At 39.4% G+C, this 20,631-nt stretch overlaps 1 protein-coding gene across 1 annotated transcript in view; it reads right to left on the reverse strand.

Moving 5' to 3' along the window:
* Positions 1-20,371, reverse strand: part of FBXO9 (F-box protein 9) — a 38,972-nt gene extending 18,601 nt beyond the window's left edge. Inside the window, exons 1-4 of the mRNA XM_032409648.1 lie at positions 20,006-20,371; positions 16,734-16,817; positions 3,343-3,498; positions 1,124-1,181 (exon numbers count right to left, since the gene is read on the reverse strand). Coding sequence (XP_032265539.1) covers positions 1,124-1,181; positions 3,343-3,498; positions 16,734-16,817; positions 20,006-20,008 — 301 coding nt within the window. The 5' untranslated portion in view covers positions 20,009-20,371. The remainder of the gene's footprint in view (positions 1-1,123; positions 1,182-3,342; positions 3,499-16,733; positions 16,818-20,005) is intronic.
* Between the last annotated feature and the right edge of the window lie 260 nt (positions 20,372-20,631).

Here is a 20,631-nt window from a genome sequence, read left to right on the forward strand (position 1 = left end):
CCCACCTTCTCCCTCAGCCTCGTACTGTTAGAAGTGATCTTACTTGGTTGTCTTTCTTCAGGCTTTGGAAATGCAATTGCTGTAGCCCCAAGAAAAACACTTTTAAGCAACCTTTTCTTTCTAGGATGCAGAGTTGAGGATAATCAAATGCTTCTTACTAGGTAGAATAAAGAGTTTTTTTGAATTTAACCTTCAAATCCAACTTCCTTTAGTCCAGCTGCCCATTATTTAGCTAAATAACCTTTAAAACCTATTTTCTTATAAAGTTCCTGGCCAGGTGGTTTACAGCTATGATATTTGGTAATCTCTCCCACAAAGCTATACAACAGAACTTGAGACTGCAGAAGCCAACTAGCTCTTCTTCCCTTAGATGGACTCTATTCAATTCAATATATTCTGCTGTGTTCTATTACTCTGGGTGAATTACTGTACACTAAATGGAGATGAGACTCTCACAAACTAATGAAGACTGTGGAAGGAGTTCACCATTTGGGCTCTTTTAATATCTGAGTAAAAATATCACCAGAAGAAACTTGCCAATAAAATGCAGTAATCCTGAAAATGTTATTTTGGGGATATTTTCAAGTGATTCAAGCACAAGCATTTTTCCCATGCTCCAATTTTTAGCTTTATTATCACAAAATGGAAGCCTACTTACACATCTAATACAGTAAAATGCCCCATCGCTCTGTTTATGCATTTTAATGGGTTAATAAGAGACAATTAAAGCTGAAAATTATTCCTTTGTGTAAAATGTAAATTAGAAAATGTGTATGTTCCTGAAACTATCTTTTATATTCCCCTCCTCTGAAGTAGTTTTCACCCATAATAGAATACACTATTTTAAAATGAGAAACAATTATTTTTAAGACTTTAATAATGAAGAATTAATAAATACTAAAACCTAAATGTAGACCAATATGATGTTTCACAGCAATATTTTTTGAAAAGACGTTATATAGAAATACAATGTTTAGTTTTGATTTGGTAGAAAATTTCAAATAAAGGGAGACTGATGTCTATATATCAAATATATTCTAGTTAAGAAAAAATTGTTCAGTAACTAAGAGTTGTTTTTCAGAAATATCATGACCATATGATCCTGGGCCCTGAGTTTTTTTACCTTCATAGAGAGCTCCATTCTGTTCTTCTTCTACTGCTTTTAGGAAGAGTTCTCGAGCCTATAAAAACAGTGAAATGCAATTTTTCAAAGTCTGTATTAAAAATGAGTATGCGTGATCTAAAACTAATGATGTAATGTATGGGGATTAACATAACAATAAAAAAATTAAAAAAAAAATGAGTATGCGTGGCAGGACAGCCTTTCCAACAAAAGTGGAACGATTGGACCCCCATAGGCAAAGTAATTAACCATGACCTAAACCTCACATCTTACATAAAAATTAACTCAAAAATGGATCATGGACTTAAATGTAAAATACAAAACTTTTAGGGAAAAAACATTTAAAAAATCTTGGAGGCCTACAGCTGGGCAAAGAGTTCTTATACTTGATCCCAAAAAGCACAATCCATAAAAGGAAAGGTTGATAAACTGGATCTCATCAAAATTAAAAGCTTTTGCTTGATAAAATACCCTGAGGATGAAAATATAAGCTACAGGCTGAGAGAAAGAATGTACAAGCCACTTACTCAACAGAGGACTGTATTTAGAATAAAGAACACTCAAAACTCAACAAACATAAGCAACGCAATTAGAAAAGACAACATATTATACAGAGAGGAGATAAAGGTGGCAAACAGCACATGAAAAGATACTTAACATCATTAGCCATTAGGGAAATACAAATTAAGATCACAATGAGGTATCACTACATGCCTATCGGAAGAGCTAAAAAGGAATGACAACCCGAAGGGCCGACAAGGCTGTGGAGACGCTGGACCACTCACTCATACCCTGCTGCTGGAAACATAAAATGGTGCAGCCACCTTGGAAAACCCCTGGGCAGTTTCTTTTAACCAAATAGGCACTTAACATACAACCAAGCAATTGCACTCCTAGGCCAGAGAAATGAAAACTTACACTCATGCAGAAATCTGCACATGAATATTCACAGCAGCTCTATTAATCGCCAAACACCGGGAACAACCCAAATGTCCTTCAACTGGTGAAGAGTTAAACAAACTGGGGTGCACCCATACCACGCAATACCACTGGGCAATAAAAAAGAACTACTGTTATACACAAGCTTGGATGGATCCCAGGGGAATTCCGCTGAGTGAAAAACGCCCATCTCAGAAGGTTATATGCTGGATGATTCCACTTATGCAACATTTTTGAATATCAAAGTTAGAGAACTGGAGAAGAGACTAGTGATTGCCAGTGGTCAGGAATGGTCAGGGAGTGGGGGATGGGAGAGAACTATAAAGGTGTAGAAAGAGGGAGCACTGCGGTGCTACCAGAGTCTGGATCTTGATCATGGTAGTGGTTACAGGAAGATATACATGTACTAAAACTGCACAGAACTATTTATATGCATGCACACAAAAAAGTGCTTCTAAATCTGGGAGGTCCGAATAAGCTCCGTGCATGGTACCAATGTCTATTTCCTACTTTTTGATATGGTACTTACTACAGCTATGCAAAATGTCATCACCGAAGGAGAAAGGGTGAAAGGTACACATGACTTCCCTGTACCTATGTTTCTGTAATTATTTTCAAAATAAAAATTAAAACAAGACGGATATGGAAGTTTTTGGTTATCATGGTAATTTCAATTACTTAATGGCAAATTGCTTGTAAAAAAATCTGTATAAAGATGACAGCCTCTGTGGAACAGGAAAAATGGAAAGTGTGCTGTGCCTACTTCATGCAAGTACTAAAAAGAGGTGAACAATTAGATAGCATTCCAAATTTTTCAGTGCAAGCACTTTCAAAATTTTCCAGAAGAAGGAAATAATTAATGCATCATTATACATTTGTTCAACTCAAAATTTAACAAAATACTGCATTAAGACCTTTGCAAAGGTGTTAACATTTGAACAAGTTTTTCCCCTTTTGGGCTTCTGCTAATAAATTCAGAGGCATCGCTATTTTAGAGACCAAATGAATCTTAGGGATCTATAAATTGCCAAAGACAGTTCCATGAAGACACCGTACCTCTAGAAAGCCCATAAGGAGTGGTGGTATCCTCCAAAGTACCTAGAAGTAGTAGTGAAGGATGGACATACCAGTATATTTTTGCACACGAGGAAAAATCTTACAAGTTATGTGCTTATGTCACCAGAATACAACTCTAATGATCACCTACTTACGACTCTGAAAACTCTCATGTGCAATTAAGAAAAAAAAAGTTACTTTGTCACAATGTCCATAATACTTAACTTTTCTTCTTTTGCCAGTTCTTGCTTTCCTTTGGTGTCTGCTGCTTTCAGTAAAGAGCCTCTTGTTGCTCTGCAAGGCCGAGTTTCTAAATTGTTAGAGCCTACACCTGGAGCAAGTTCAAACATCCACTGAGCTCGGAACATCTGGAGCTGTGCCTAAGGAAAGAAAAGGACTTTAGGGCTCATCAAGGAAGAGTAGCTTAACCCTGGACAATTTATCAACAGGTCCAACATCAATTTCCACATAAATACATATTCTAAGACTAGAAAACATGGTTTTTTAAATTACTAAACTAACATCCATTCAATGCGTTATCTTCTAAAATAACGTTCTGTTTAAATCTTTAAAGAAATCATGAAGAGTTGCCTAGGTTTGTCTATATGGGAAAGGTACATGGGAAAAATCTAACGGTATCAGAAAACCAAGTTCTGGTTAGAGCTGGAAATATAAGCCATCATCTGGGGGCTGAACTCAGAAGCTTTCCAACATTTGTTTACCTGGAATACATCATCTACTAGACGTGAAAAGGACTGTTAAAAATTCTGTAGTTGAACCCTAAATCTTTCTTTCAAAAGCATTCTTTTTTTTAAAAAGGAAATACTTTCTCTTATATATGTAATAAAAATTTTTAAATATAGAAAAAGTGAAGTTCCCCTGTGTGATGGATTCTTCCTTGCTGCCCAGATCCCTTCAGGAAGGAAGGCACTGATTAGCCCACCTGCTGGGACCGCTACAATTAACAGCCCTCAGCTGTCGGCCCCTCCAGAGCATTGCCTAGGCAGGATCATGCCCCTTCCCAGGCGATCCCTACCCAATGACTGATCAACAGCTGGTAAGAGTCTGAAAGGCTCTGGTTCCTCCATACTCAGAACTCCTGAAGAAGTGGCTAAGGCGGTCCATTAAGACGGTACAGCATGGGGCGCCTGGGTGGCTCAGTCGGTTAAGCGGCTGCCTTCGGCTCAGGTCATGATCCCAGGGTCCTGGGATCGAGTCCCGCATCGGGCTCCTTGCTCAGCAGAGAGCCTGCTTCTCCCTCTGCCTGCCTGCCACTCCCCCTGCTTATGCTCTCTCTCTCTCTCTCTCTCTGTGTCAAATAAATAAATAAAATCTTTTAAAAAAAAAAAAAAAGAAAGACGGTACAGCAGCTGGACTTCTCCCTTTGCCCACTCTGGCTTCCTCCCTCTCCCCCGCCCGCCTTCCATAGGTGTGGATCCCAAAAGCACTCCCTAGTACACCTCCCTCATCATAGTCTCTACCTTAAAATCTGTTCTCTGGGAACCCAACATGAAATACCCCTCCTCCCAAAGAAGGCCATTATCAATACGACTGTGTATATTATTCCTAGATCTTTCTGAAGAGGCATATATAAAATATGTAAGTTTTTAAAATAATTTTTCTTGCCATTCTGCAGTTCTGGTTCCCACCCTCCTACTTTTAACACAAAACATACCTCTGCCCTGTGGAATCTTTGGTAACACTGAATGTCTGCTAGATGATACATTCCAAATAAGTATTATAAAGCTTATAAATTCAGTAAGATTCATTAATGTAATTACAACGAATATTTTTCTATTTCAATGCACAAGGATTTGCCCCATCCTTTTAAATGACTGCAGTGTATTTCACTGTATGAATAGACCATTACTCAATACAAGTGATGGATATTTAGGTTGTAGTCTATTTTTTCATATAACAATGCTATAATAAACATTTTTGTACATTTATATTTACTCAGTTTCCCCAACATTTCCTTAAGATTAATTTTCTAGAAATAAAATTGCTTGATCGGGGCACCTGGGTAGCTCAGTCAGTTAAGTGTCTGACTCCTGATTTCGGATCAGGTCATATCTCAGGGTTGTGAGATCCAGCCCCTTACTGGGCTCCATGCTCAGTGCGTAGTCTGCTTGAAATTCTCTCTTTCCCTCTCTGCCCCTCCCCCCAACTCATGCACATACACTCTCTCTTATTCAAAATAAATAAATACTTTTTTTTTAAGATTTTATTTATTCATTTGAGACACAGATACAGAGAGAGAGAGCATGAGCAGGGGGAGAGCCAGAGGGAGAGGGAGAAGCAGGCTTCCCACTGAGCCAGGAGCCTGATGTGGGGCTCGATCCCAGGACCCTGGGATCAGGACCCAAGCAGAAGGCAGACGCTTAACCATCTAAGCCACCCAGACGCCCCTCAAAATAAATAAATCTTTAAAAAAGAATTCCTTGAGGGGCGCCTGGGTGGCTCAGTCGTTAAGCGTCTGCCTCCGGCTCGGGTCCTGATCCCAGGTTCCTGGGATCGAGCCCCGCATCAGGCTCCTGCTCAGCGGGAAGCCTGCTTCTCCCTCTCCCACTCCCTCTGCTTGTGTTCCCTCTCTCACTGTGTCTCTCTCTGTCAAATAAATAAATAAAATCTTAAAAAAAAAAAAAATTGCTTGATCAAAGCGAATGTTTTTCATTTTGTTCCATATTGCTACTCTGCCCTCCAAAAAAGTTGTAGCAATTTACACTTCATGTACACTGCTTGAGTGTTCTCAAAGCCTGGACAACAATGGGCACTGTTCACCAATCTGATTAAGAAAAATCTCAATGTAGATTTAATCTGTATTTCAAAAATCATGAGACTAATTATCTCTTCAAATATTTAATAGCCATTTATATTATTTTTTCCATTTAGTTGTCCATTCATATCTTTCCATCTTGTGTCACTCATACTAATTTATAAGGATGTTCCATATACTGAGGGTAGGTATCAATCCTCTGCCAATATATAGTAAATAGCTTTTCTAGCTAATCATTTCTCTTGATTTATGATGTCTCTTCTACATAGAGGTTTTAACTTTTAGGTGGTCAAATCTGTCAATCTTTTTAAGGTGATGGGTTTTCAGTTATGCCTTGTTTGGAACATATGTCAAACCTCATAATGCCAATTATTGTTATCTTCAGTGTGAGCACTTTCAAAATTTTCCAGAATAAGAAAATAATTAGTGCATTATACATTTGTTCAATGCAAAATATAACAAAATACTGCATTAAGACCTTTGCAAAGGTGTTAACATTTGAACAAGTTTTTTCTCCTTTTGGGCTTCTGCTAATAAATTCAGAGGCATTGACCTTTTAGAGACCAAGTGAATTTCAGGGGTCCATAAGTTACCAACAAGAGTTCCATGAAGGTAGTGTACCTGTAGGAAAGAAGCCCATGAGGAGCCCATGATACTTTGGTATCATCCAAAGTACCTAGAAGTAGTAGGGAGGGATAGATCAACTGGTTCTGCTGCTTGTGGAAAGTGGTGAATGGGAGGATCCTGAGCTCACCTTCTCTGATGGACATACCAAGACAACATCCACCACCACTAATTCTGTAAATAACCTGAAGAGGCAGAACAGATCTCCCACAGCTAGTTGTAGAGAGAAGACCTCTTTGAAAAGGGTAGGAGGGGCAGGGTCACAGCTGGGAACCAATTCCCCAGGGTGACTAACCACTAGCAGGAGGGACATCACAAGCATAGAGGAGCGAGGGGATCAAATCCCACACCAGGCCTGGGAAGAGGAGTCCCCATTACATCTGGCTTTGAAAATCAGTAAGGCTGAATTCCAGGAGATCCAGATAGCTATTGGAAAAGGAGTCTCCATCCTTAAAGGGTCAGCACACTAAAAACTCCACCAGGAAATAGCACAGAAGTAGCACTTTGAAAATGCTGGGGTATACATATAGGGCATTTATTAATTCTAGGACATGTGCCAAAGGGGCGGGTATCTGCAGGAGAGTTCTCTAGGAACAAAAGTACTGGTGGGTGCCATTTTTCTTCCCTCCCGTAGCCTGAATAGTTGGATGCATGCAGGAGCTAATTCTAACAGTATCCCTCTCCCTTGGTAGCACTGTATGTCCGGCTGCTGTATTTACCTGTAGACTTCCCACCTTGTAGACACCCATCCAAAACAGCTCTATGCCCGCTACAGCCAGCAGGCAGGCCTGGCCAGGACCAGCAAACCTCCTAGTGACTCCTATCATCGGAAAGGTGATAACCCCACACAACAGCATGTCAATTCCCGTAGCCAGCCTCTTTGCTGCTGTGCAGGAAGCAAGCCCTGCCCTTCGCTGTGCCTGCAGCTGTCATCGCAGTTAACTGCAGACAGCCAACATGAAGACTGACTCCAACAACTATAAAGCCCACGGCAGCTACAGCTGGGCATCTAACAGCACCAGGAGCAAAACCTGCCCTGTGCGCCTGCAGGAAGCAGCAGATCACTGAACCCAGCTGTAATGAGGGCAGAGCAGCAGGCCACCCACAGCATGCCTGTATCAGTCACAGCTCATCCACAACAGGAGGGCAGACACAGACTGCACAGTGGACACTATGGCGTGCCTGGTTCTGGTGATCAGGGAACTGAGCTACGGGGCACCTCAGGACTTCTTCCACACAAGGCCACTACTTTCAAGATCAAGACATGTAGCTGACCTATCTAATATAAAGAAACACAGAGAGTCAGACAAAATGAGGAGACAGAAGAAAATGTCCCAAATGAAAAAACAAGACAAAAATCGCCAAAAAAAAAAAAAAGCTAAATGAAACCAAGACAAGCAATGTGCCTAATAAAGAGTTCAAAGTAATGGTCATAAAGATACTCAACAGAGTTACAAGTGGATGAACTCAGTGGGAACTTCAACCAAGAGATAGAAAATATAAAAAAGAACCAATCAGAGCTGAAGAACTCAGTAACTAAAATGCAAAATACACGAGAGGGAATCAACAGCAGATCAGAGGACACAGAGAATGGATCAGTGATGCAGAAGACAGGATAACGTAAAGCAACCAAGCTCAATAGCAAAATGGAAAAAGAATAATAAAAAATAATAGGTTAAGGGACCTCTGCAACATCATCGAGTGTAGTAATTTGTATTATAGGGGTTCCAGAAGGCGGGGGGAGGGGGGCAGAAAACTTATTTCAAGAATAACTGAAAACTTCCCTAGAGAGGGAAACAGACATCCAGGTCCAGGAAGCGCAGAAAGCCCCAAAAAGATGAACCCAAGGAAGTCCACACCAAGACCCATAATTAAAATGGCAAAAAGTAATGATAAAGAGAGAATCTTAAAAGCAGCAAAAGAAAACAGTTCCATATGAGGGAAACCCCATAAGGCTATTAGCTGATTTTTCAGCAGAGACTTTGCAGGCCAGAAGGGGGTGGCATGCTATAATCAAAGTGCTGAAAGGAAAAAAACCTACAACCAAGAATACTCTACTCGGCAAGGCTATTACTCAGAATAGGAGAGACAGGGTTTTCCAGACAGAAAAAAGTTAAAAAAATTCATCACCACTAAACCAGCCTTATAAGAAATGTTAAAAAGAATCCTTTAAATGGAAAGTAAAGGCCATAACTAAAAGAAGGTATTGATAGAAAAAAAATTCACTGGTAAAAGCAAACATACAGTAAAGGTAGTAGAGTAATTCTTAGGAAGCCAGTATAAAAGTTGAACTAATGTAATAAAATCAATTATATCTATAAAAATTAGTCAAGGGATACACAAACTAAAAAGATGTAAAATAAGACATCACATACAAAGAACAGGGAATGGGTATTGAAAAGTTAGAGCTTTAGAATGCATTTGAACTTAAGTGACCATCAACTTAACATAGACTGGTGTATGCACAGGATGTGATAAATGAACCCCATGGTAGCCACACATGAAAAAACCATAATAGATACACAAAAGATAAAGAAGAAGGAATCCAAACATAACACTAAAGAAAGCCATCAATCACAAGGGAAGAGAGGAAGAGAAGAAAAAAGGAAGAGAGGAAAGCTACAAAACCCAAAAAACAATGAACAAAATGGCAATAAGAATACACCTATCAACAAGTACTTTAAATGTAAATGGACTAAATGCTCCAATGAAAAGACAGTGTGGTGAATGGATTAAAAAATAAGACCCACCTATATGCTGCCCACAAGAGACTCACTTCAGAGTCTGAAAGATGGTGGCAGAGTAGGAGGACCCTAGGATTGCTTCATTCCACAAATACAACTAGATAACTATCAAATCATCCTAAATACTTCAGAAACTGACCTGAAGACTGGCAGAACAAATTCCACAACTAAAGGTAGAGAAGAGGTGACATCAAAGAAGATAGAAGTGTGGAGACACAGCATGAGAGAGAAACAGATCATGGACACTCTAGTGGGGAGGGAGTCGCAGTTGCAGAGAAGGGCTAGAGACAGACTAGCACACAGGAGAGAGCAAAGAGTGGACAGTTGCTTATACCAAACCCCACCACCCCATGCTCCAGAGGTACCACCCTTCCAGTCACAACTGCCTCAGTCCCATTGTGGCAGGCCCCTTCTCCCCTAGAAGCCCAACGCAAACCCCTGCCCACATGTTTCCCAACCCAGGAGTTTTGCAGGGCTTCAGTTCTGGTGGCAGTGGTGACAGGTATCATATCATAAGCAGACCAGAGCACACCTGGTTAAAACTGGACCAAATGGACCAAATACTGCCCATAATAGGCAAAGGGAGCCTCTTCAGACTGGCCTGAAGGATAAAGCAGCCAGGACATAACAGCAGAGTGCACATAGCACACACTGGAGACACTCCCTGAAGCACCAGGCCCTGGGGAACAGGAGACACTAGACTACAGGGCACTACAAGACCTCTTCTTCATAAGGCCAGTACCCTCAAGAACAGGAGACATAGCTGACTTTCCTAACACACAGAAGTAGGCACAGAGACTTAGACAAAATGAGAAGACAGAAGGATTTGTCCCAAATGAAAGAACAGGACAAGGCCATGGCCAGAGATTTAGGTGAAACAGATATGAGTAACTTGCCTGATAGAGAATTTAAAGTAATGATCATAAAGATACTCACTGGACTTGAGAAGAGTGAAAGACATCAGTGAGATCACTAACACAGAGATAAGGAATAACATAGAGATAAAAGATTCAATAAACAAAATGAGAAACACATTTGATGGAACAAGCAGCAGGCTGGAAAAGCAGAAGAACGAATCAATGACCTAGAAGACAGAGTAATGGAAAGTAATCAAGCTGAACAAAAGAGAAAAAAAGAATTATGCAAAATGAGAAAGAATGCACATTCTTTCCAAGTGCACAAGGAACATTCTCCAGAATAGATCACACATTAGCCTACAAAACAAACCTCAACAAATGCCAAGAAGAGTGGAGTCATACCATGCATCTTTTCTGACCATTAACACTATGACACTAGAAGTCAACCACAAGAAAAGATTTGGAAAGACCACAAACATATGGAGGTTAAATAGCATGATACTAAACAATGAATGAGTCAACCAGGAAATAAAAGAAGAAATTTAAAAAGTACACGGAAACAAATGAAAATGAAAACACAACAGTCCAAAACCTTTGGGATGCAGCAAAATTGGTTCTGAAAAGGAAGTTTATAGCAATGCTGGTCACCTCAAGAAACAAGACAAATCTCAAATAAACAACCTAACCTTACACCTAAAGGAGCTAGAAAAAGAACAAACAAAACCTAAAACCAGAAGGAAGGTTATAGTAAATATTAGAGCAGAAATAAATGATAAAGAAACTAAAAAAAAAAAAAAAAAACCAATAGAACATATCAATGAAACCAGGAGCAGGGTCTTTGGGAAAAAAAAGCAATCAATAAAATTGATAAATCTCTAGCCAGACTTACCAAGAAAAAGAGAAAGGATCAAATAAAATCACAAATAAGAGAGGAGAAATAACAACCAATATCACAGAAATACAATTATGGGAATATTATGAAGAACTATACGCCAACAAACAGACATCTAGAAGAAATGGATAAATTCCTAGAAACACATAAACTACTAAAACTCAAAAAGGAAGAGAAAGAAAATTGAACAGACTGATAATTAGCAAAGAAAGTGAATCAGTAATAATAAAAAACAAACAAACAAAAAAACCCTCCTAACAAACAAAAGTCCAGGACCAGATGGCTTCAGAGGGAATTCTACCAAACATTTAATTAGCAATAACTGTGCCTTGGATAAACTTCATTAGCTATAATATTGCCACTGTGCAGAGCTCTACCAAACATTTAAAGAAGAGTTAATACCTATTCTTTTCAAACTATTCCAAAAAGTAGAAGAGGAAGGAAAACTTCCAAATTCATTCTATGAGGCCAGCATTATCCTGATAACAAAACCAGATAAAGGCACTACTAAAAAAGAGAACTACAGGTAAATATCCCTGATGAACATAGATGCAAAAATGCTCAACAGAAACCAGCAAACTGAATCCAAAAATACATTTAAAAAAATCATTCACCACAGTCAAGTAGGAGTTATTCCTGGGTTGCAAGGTGGTTCAATATTTGCAAATCAATCAATGTGATACATCACATCAATAAGGGAAAGGATAAGAACCATATAATCATTTCAATAGATGCAGAAAAAGCATTTGACAAAGTGCAACATCCATTCATGATAAAAACTTCCACGTACAATATTTCACAGTATATCTTCTCTTTTTTAAAATAATTTGTAAGACTAAAAAAGTGTGTGACAGAAATATTTCGAGATAAGCCAATAAAGTGTACCTTTTATTTACTTACTGTACGTTTTAGTCAGAAAAAAAAAGACTTCATATCTAGAGACATATACAAACTGAAAGTGGAGGAAGAGAAAAATATATACCATGCAAATGGAAGCAAAAAAAAAAAAAAAGCAATACATGTATCAGAAAAAACAGACTTTAAAATAAAGACTGTAGCAAGATGCAAAGAAAGGCACTACTTAATAATGTAAAACAGATAAAAAGATCAATCCAAAAGAAGAATAAAACAATTACAAATACCTATGCACCCAATATAGGAGAACGTAAATATATAAAACAAATATTAACAGAGGAAAAATGGACAGTAACACAATAACAGTAGGGGACATGAACACCTCATTTACATCAACAGACAGATCATCTAGACAGAAAATCAATAAGGAAACAAACAAAAATTAATCAACACACACACACACACAAATCAATCAACACAGTAAACCAGCTGGACTTAACAGATATATACAGAACATTCCAAACAAAAGCAACGGAATACACATATTTTTCAAGTGTAAATGAAACGTTCTCCAAGACAGATCACATGTTAGGCCACAAGATACGTCTCAATAAATTTGAAAAGTCTGAGATGGTTACCAGAGGGGAGGTGATGGGAGGATGGTGAAATAGGTGATGGGGATTAAGGAGTGTACTTGCTATAATGAGCACTGGGTGATGTATGGAATTGTTGAATCACTATACTGTACATCTGAAACTAATACTGTACATTAACTATGTTGGGATTAAAATAAAAAATAAATAAAATGTTTGAAATTATATCAAGCATCTTCTCTGACCACAACACTATGAAACTAGAAATCAATTACAAGAAAAAAAGTGGGAAAACCACAACCACACGAAGGAGCTAAATAACATATGACTAAACAACCAATAAATCAACAAAGAAATCAAAGAGAAAATCAAAAAATACATGGGAGACAAATGAAAATGGAAATACAATGGTCCAAAATCTTTGGGATGCAGTGAAAGTAGTTCTAAGAGGGAAATTCATAGTGATAGAAGTTTCTACTTCAAGAAACAAATCTCAAATAAACAATCTAACCTGACACCTAAAGGAACTAAAAGAACAAAGCCCAAAGCTAGTACGAAGAAGGAAATAATAAAGATTAGAGCAGACATAAATGAAACAGACTAAAAAACGAATAGAAAGAATCAATGAAACTAAGAGCTGGTTTTTTGGGGGAAAAAAATATATATTTAGCCAGACTCATCAAGACAAAAAGAGAACTCAAGTAGCTTCAGAAATGAAGAAGGAGAAATAACAACTGACACCACGGAAATACAAAGAATTGCAAGATAATATTATGAAAAAGTATATGCCAACAAATTGGACAACCTAGAAGAAATGGATAAATTCCTAGAAAAATATAGTCTTCCAAAACTGAATCAAGAATAAATAGAAAATTTAAACAGATCAATTACCTTAACACAATTGAACTGGTAATCAAAACACTCCCAACAAACAAAAGTCCAAGACCAGATGACTTTACAGGTGAATTCTATCAAGCATTTTTTTTTTTCCTATCAAGCATTTAAAGAAGAGTTAATACCTATTCTTCTCAAACCATTTCAAAAACAGAAGAGGAAGGAAATCTTCCAAATTTACTCTACAAGGTCAGCATTACCCTGACACCAACAAAGACACTAAAAAAAAAGAAAACTACAGGCCAGTATCTCTGATGACCACAAATGTACAAATCCTCAACAAAATATTAGCAAACTGAATTCAGTAATACATTAAAAGGATCATGCACCACAATCAGTGGAATTTATTCCAGGATGCAAAGGTGATTCAATATTTGCAAATCAATGTGAAACTTCACTCTAATAAAAGGAAGTATAAAAACCATATGATCATCTCAACAGATGCAGAAAAAGTATTTGACAAAATTCAGCATCCATTCAGGATAAAAACTCTCCCAACAAAATGGGTTTAGAGGGAACATACTTCAACATAATAAAGGGCATATATGACAAACCCAAGCTAATACCATACTCAATGGTGAAAAATCCATAGTTTTTCCCCTAAGATCAGGAACAGGACAAGTATGCCCACTCACCACTTTCATTCAACATAGTACTGGAAGTGCTATCAACAGCAATCAAACAAGAAATAAAAGGTATCCATGGGGTGCTTGGGTGGCTCAGGTGGTTAAGTCAGTCTGACTCTTGATTTTGGCTCAGGTCATGATCTCAGGGCCGTGGGATCGAGCCCACAAGTGCCCATGGAGCCTGCTTGGGATTCTCTCCCTTTCCCCCACACCCCCTAACTCCTGTGCATTCTCTCTCTCTAAAAGAAAAAAAGAAATAAAAAGTATCCAGATTGGTAAGGAAGAAGTAAAACTGTCACTATTTCCAGTGACATATATATATTTCCATATATAGGAAATCCTAAAGACTCCACCAAGAAACTATTTGAATAAATGAATTTAGTAAAGTTGCAGGATACAAAATGTTGCAGAAATCTGCTACATTTCTATACACTAAGAACAAAGTAGCAAAAAGAGAAATTAAGAAGACAATCCCATCTGCAATTGCACCTGAAAGAAATTATCTAGGAATAAACTTAATCAAGAAGGTGAAAGAGCTATACTTTAAAAACTATAAGACATGGGCGCCTGGGTGGCTCAGTCGCTAAGCGTCTGCCTTCGGCTTGGGTCATGGTCCCAGGGTCCTGGGATTGAGTCCCACATCGGGCTCCCTCCTCGGGGGGCAGCCTGCTTCTCCCTCTCCCACTCCCGCTACTTGTATTCCTGCTCTCGCTATCTCTGTCTCTGTCAAATAAATAAATAAAATCTTTAAAAATAAAATAAAATAAAAAATAAATAAAAACTATAAGACACTGATGAAAGAAATGGAAGACAATACAAATAAATGGAAAGATAGCCCATGCTCGTAGATTGGAAGAATTAATATTGTTACAATGTCCACACTACCCAAATCAACCTATAGATTCAATGCAATCCCTGTTAAAATACCAATAGTATTTTTCACAGAACTAGAACAAATAATCCTGATTTATATGGAACCACAAAGACCCTGAAGAGCCGAAGCAATCTTGAGAAAGAACAAAATTTGAAGTATCACAACTCTGAATTTTAAGATATACTACAAAGCTACGGTAATCAAAACAGTATGGTACTGGAACAAAAACAGATACAAAGATCAATGGAACAGATGAGAGAGCCCAGAAATAAGCCCACACTTAAATGGTCAATTAATCTACAACAGAGGAGGCAAGAATATGCAAGGGGGAAAAGACAATCTCTGCAAAATGGTGCTGCGAAAGCTGGAGAGCTACATGCCAAAGAATAAAACTGGACCACTTTCTCATACCACACACAAACATAAACTCAAAGACCTAAATGTGAGATCTGAAACCATAAACTCCTAGAAGAAAACACAGGCAGTTATCTCTTGGACATTGGCCTTAGCAACATCTTTATAGATATGTCTCCTTAGGTAAGGAAAACAAAAGCAAAAATAAACTATTGGGACTACACCAAAATAAAAAGCTTCTGCATAGCAAAGGAAACAATCAACAGAACAAAAAGGCAACCTACTGATGGGAGAAGAGATTTGCAAATAATCCAATATAAAGAATTTATACAACTCAATACTAATAAAACAAATAATCCTATTAAAAAATGGGTAGAGAACTTGAATAGACATTTTTCTAAGCAAGACAATGGCCAACAGGTACATGAAAAGATGTTCAACATCACTAATTATCAGGGAAATGCAAATCAAAACCACAATGAATTATCACCTCACACCTGTCAGAATGGCTAGAATCAAAAAGATCAGAAATAACAAGTTTTGTCGAGGATGTGGAGAAAAAAAGCACCCTTGTGAATTGTTCCAACCACTGTGGAAAATAGCATGGAAGTTCCTCAAAAAAATAAAAATTGAAATAACATATAATCCAGTAAGTCCACTACTGGGTATTTATCCAAAGGAAACTAAAACACTAATTTGAAAAGATATATGTACCTCAAAACAAACAAAAAAAAGTTATATATACCTCTCTGTTTATTGCAGCATTATTTAAAATAGCCAAAATATGGAAGCATATGGAAGCGACCTAAAGTATCCATCAATAGATAAATGGATAAAGATGTTGTATGTGTCAACGTATATGTGTGTACACACATACAACAGAATATTACCCAGCCACAAAAAGGAGTGAGATCTTGCTATTTTTGACAATATGGATGGACCTAGGGGATACAATGCTAAGTCAAGTAAGAGAAAGACAAATGCCATACGATTTCACTTATACATAGAATCTAAAAAACAAAACAAATGAAAAGACAAGAAAACAGAAACAGACTCATAAATACAGAGAAGAAACTTGGTGGCTGGAAGAGGGGACAATGGGGCAATGGTCAAAAAGGTGAAGGGGACTAATATAAAATAAATAAGTCACAGATGAAAAGTATACCATAGGGAATATAGCCGATGATACTATAATGACATATGGTGACAAATGGTTAAAAAAAAAATCTGTAACACAGCTTTAATTTGCACATTCTGTAAACCAGTATGAAAATACAGTTAAGTTCAATGCAAATAAGAACCGATAAATCTTGGAGCACCTGGCTGGCTCAGTCAGAAGAGCATGGGACTCTTGATCTTGGGGGTTGTGAGTTCGAACCCCACACTGGGGATAGAGATTACTTAAATACATAAGTAATCAAAAAAAAAAGAGAGAGAACTGATAAATCTCCATAAGTACGGCCAATTTTTGCTTATGCATGGAAAGCAATGGAATAAGAATTAAATATACACTTGAAGAAACATGCCTGCAGATCTGTTTCAGCAGGGCTTTCATTTTCATCATCTTCTGCTCTGACATTATCAGAATGACAATCTTCCTCAGCTTCTGCCTGAGGGGAGAAAAACCAAAAGAATTCATCAGGAATATGTGAACATCAGTTTCCCTCTGTAATCCACATCTCCTTGAGCTACCTGTCCAGTGAAATATTTAGTTGCTTCTCTCTAGGTATCCCCTTCACAGCTAAGTTTAATTATTTGATACTTTAGTAACATTGTAGAATAAACAACTTCACTGTGCTTCAGTTAAAATGTTTTGGTAGGTGATTTAAAACAACTTTGCTTCAAAAAATAACATAGTAGCAGCATAGAGTTCAGCAAATAGTTTTTGTTTCATGGATCACTTAAAATTTGACTGTTTTTAGTCCATATTTGGATGTTCTTCCTTTTACACGACTGGCATGTTCCCAATACGTGAATATGACTTTTGTCTATTATTTTAAATGTCCTAGGAAAGCTCATTAATCAAAGACATGTAATAGTGAATGTTTTTGTAAAGAAGCCTGTTCTGTTTCACAAACCCAGATTTTTATATACTGGATTGATTTAAAGTGGAATAAAACTGGACTGGAATTACTGGGGAATGGCCTGCGGCTTAGTACAGGTCTCAGGTCAGTTTCCTTACCTTTTATCCTTGTATTCTCAATATATGTTTGCTAAATTAAACTGAATCCTACCTACCAGGGAAAATGACATGTTGCCTCAGGTCAGTCTGTTGGCTAACAGACTTATTAGCAAATGGGACTTGCTCAACACTTCATGTGTTCAGTCCTATAATGTAACAATAGGGGAAATGACCTGAGGGTCAGAAATAAGAAATAATGAAACCAATTTCACTTGCTCCAAAGATGTAAGCTTAATAATTGTAGATTTTCATTGTGATTTGTTTCTAGGACAAAACCATTTATATTAACACATATTTCTGAACTCGGCCACCAGACATACGTGCAGTACTTTACAGAGCAACATAAATAAGCCCCACGTCTTATCTCTGACTACCAGGCTCAAAGCAGAGGTGCCATTAAGTCTTGAACTAGTTGGTATAAAATAAAGTGCTAGGCTCACTGTAAAGGATAAATTAATGAAAAAATAAATGAAAGCGGCCAAGATTCTGAATTAATTTCCAGAAAACTGGAAAATGGAAGCATTAATGTATCATCAAATATATTTTTTCGTCTCTTTAAGCTGGGAGCTTTCCTACTAATAGGAAAATACATAATGAAGGACTCTGAATTTATAGATCCCATTGAAAAGGCTCTTTCCATTCTCCAGTAAGAGGCTGATTTATTACTGTAAACGCTAAGTACAGCTAATGGGAAGGGACCTAAGCTCCCTAGGGTATCCCCTTAGTAACTCAACCTTCTAGCTCTATCCGAGCAGTCATGCTAAAGTGACTTCTTTCAAGAGCTTTCCCTGCTCTCTCCAGGTCCAAGCTCTTGCATATGCTGCTTGTTCTCTCCATCCGGAATAATTTCTTCTTCACTTGGCTATTTCTCACCCTTTAAGGTTCAGCTCAGGCATTATCCCAGTAAGAAGCATTTTCTGGTCCTGTGAATTGCCTTTGTTTTCCTACAAAACCTGTGCTTGTATCACAGCACCTAACACTTGGATTGACATTTTGTCTCTTCCTAGAGTCAGTGCATTGGGAACAAGGATCAGTCATGTTTGTCATCTCAGAGAGCAAAACACATTGCTTGAGTCATAGTAAAAGCCTGCCCAGGCCTCAGCTTTCACATCTGTAAAGAGAGGGTGTTGGATGTGGTAACCTCCGAGGTCCCTTTTCATATATGACATTCTATGATTAAAAGTTTACCATGAATCACCTTTGGTGATTTGATCTGGTTATACTGAAGATCTAATATTGTGCTGGGGGTCTAGCATTATGCCAGGCTACTAATAAGTACTCAAAAAAAGTGCCTGAATTAATAAATAGAGTCATGTGGATGTATAGTGCATATCTCAAGTTTGAGGAAAAGCAATGAGAAATCCATAATACACAAAGCACCTCTCCCCTGAGTTCCTGTGTTATTCTTGAATTCCAATCCTTTATTACTTTGATTCTGGCAGTACGATAACTATTAAACTATCAAATTGGTAGTTTTACTACATTTTGCCAACTCAAATACCACTTGAAATAAGTAGGTCCCCAGCTGTCACCCAGAGATTTTCACTTTATTTTTCATAATTGAATCTGACCTACACAGCACCTTTCGCTTGAATAGTTTATGTCTCCATCATTTTACTCCTGTTTTACACACAGGATTAATGAAATATAAAAAGTTAAGTGATTAATCCTGGTTAGAGAACCACTTCTGAAAGCTGAAGGGCATTGTCAATTACTGCTTTTTCTATCCTCCAGGTTAACTTAATAAATTCTTTCAGCCATCCATTTATTCAATAAATATTTGACTGTCTACGATGAACTCATTAGTTTAGTATCATTTCACACTTGATTCATTTAATCCTAGCCAAGGATTAGTTTCTTAAATGGGAAATTTATTCAAAGCCAAAGAAAGGTAGCATAGAGCAGAGACTACATATTCCAGCATGCAATAGTCCCATGGAATTTGCGTTGTCAATTTCTGGAGCTTAACTCAGTGTGTCTCCATTTGGACCGCACTGACGCTGCCCAGGCCCTCACAGCTACGAAGTGAGACATAATCCCTCTGATCCCACACCGCCAGTACCGCCTGCCAGCATCCTACCCTCCGCACTGACGTGTCATGGGGCAGGTGCGTCCTAATCCCAGGACTCCTTAAAGGACCTGAACGGCTTCTCCGTGGGTACTGCTTTCCGGAGGGGTAGCAATCAACAAGTGTCCCCGTTTGCCAAGGCTCCCCTCCGCGCCCGCCCCCCCCCCCGCCAGTTTTAGACGCTGCAATGGCTCACCTCAACCTATGCTCACTGCTTTTGATAAAATCCCTCGAGGAGGGTAAGATTGGCTCAATGTCCTCAGCGAACCAAGAAGAGGCATTCTTCTCTGCTGTCCTGCACACCCGCGCTTCCTCACATCGGGTCCCGGCTACTGGGGAGTTCAGCAGAAGGAACCCCGGGGAGCGGTCAGGGCTGGCACCCGCTCCACTCCCGCTCAGGCCAAGGGCCCTACAGTGGGTGGCGGCCAAGCAGCTCCCACTCCTCCCAGTCTCCACTTCCCGCTCTCTAGGGGCTCCCCCCAGGCCTAGCCCTTCCGCACACCGCACTCCCGCCTCGAAGTGTCCCTCCGAGCCCCCTCCCGGGTTACCATGCTGGCGGGGCAGCCGGCCGCGGTCGGGGGCTCTCCGCGCCCCCTCTGCACCGCTCCCCCGAGGAGGTGTGCTGGGTGTCCGGGTGTCTACTCCTGCCCGTCTGCTGCAACAGGGCTTAGCAGAGTTCTCGGTCGGAGAAGCGCACCAGGCAGCGGCAGTAACTGCGGGCCCGGCGTACGGCAGCCATCTTCGCGGGGCAGGGGGCCAGATCCGGGCGCGCTAGAGCGACGGCCGGGAAGTCGCGGAGCGGATGGACGCCCGCTGCCAGCGAAGGCCGAGGACCGTGCGAACACCAGAACGTCGGCGCTGCTGGAAACCCCGGACGCCGCGGCGGAGCTGCCCCCTCTACTGCGGAAACCTGTGCCGACGCACTGAGCATGCGCAGTATCGCACTGCCTGCGTGCGCCTCACGGCTCCCCTGCCTCGCGTGCGCTGCCTAGTGGAGGGGTCGGTGGTGCGCGCCTACTGTGTGCGCGAGGCGGAATTGGCAGTCAGGTCACCAATTTGCTGACCCCAAATTCAACCCACGTATTTGTCTCAGTGACCCCTTATGCAAATTTGAACCACCATTATCTAAATAATGTGTATAACTCAAATTTAGGGTTGAGACCCTAAGGCAAAC

Source organism: Phoca vitulina, unplaced genomic scaffold (genome assembly GCF_004348235.1).
Source record: "Phoca vitulina isolate PV1807 unplaced genomic scaffold, GSC_HSeal_1.0 scaffold11, whole genome shotgun sequence".
Classification (NCBI taxonomy): domain Eukaryota; kingdom Metazoa; phylum Chordata; class Mammalia; order Carnivora; family Phocidae; genus Phoca; species Phoca vitulina.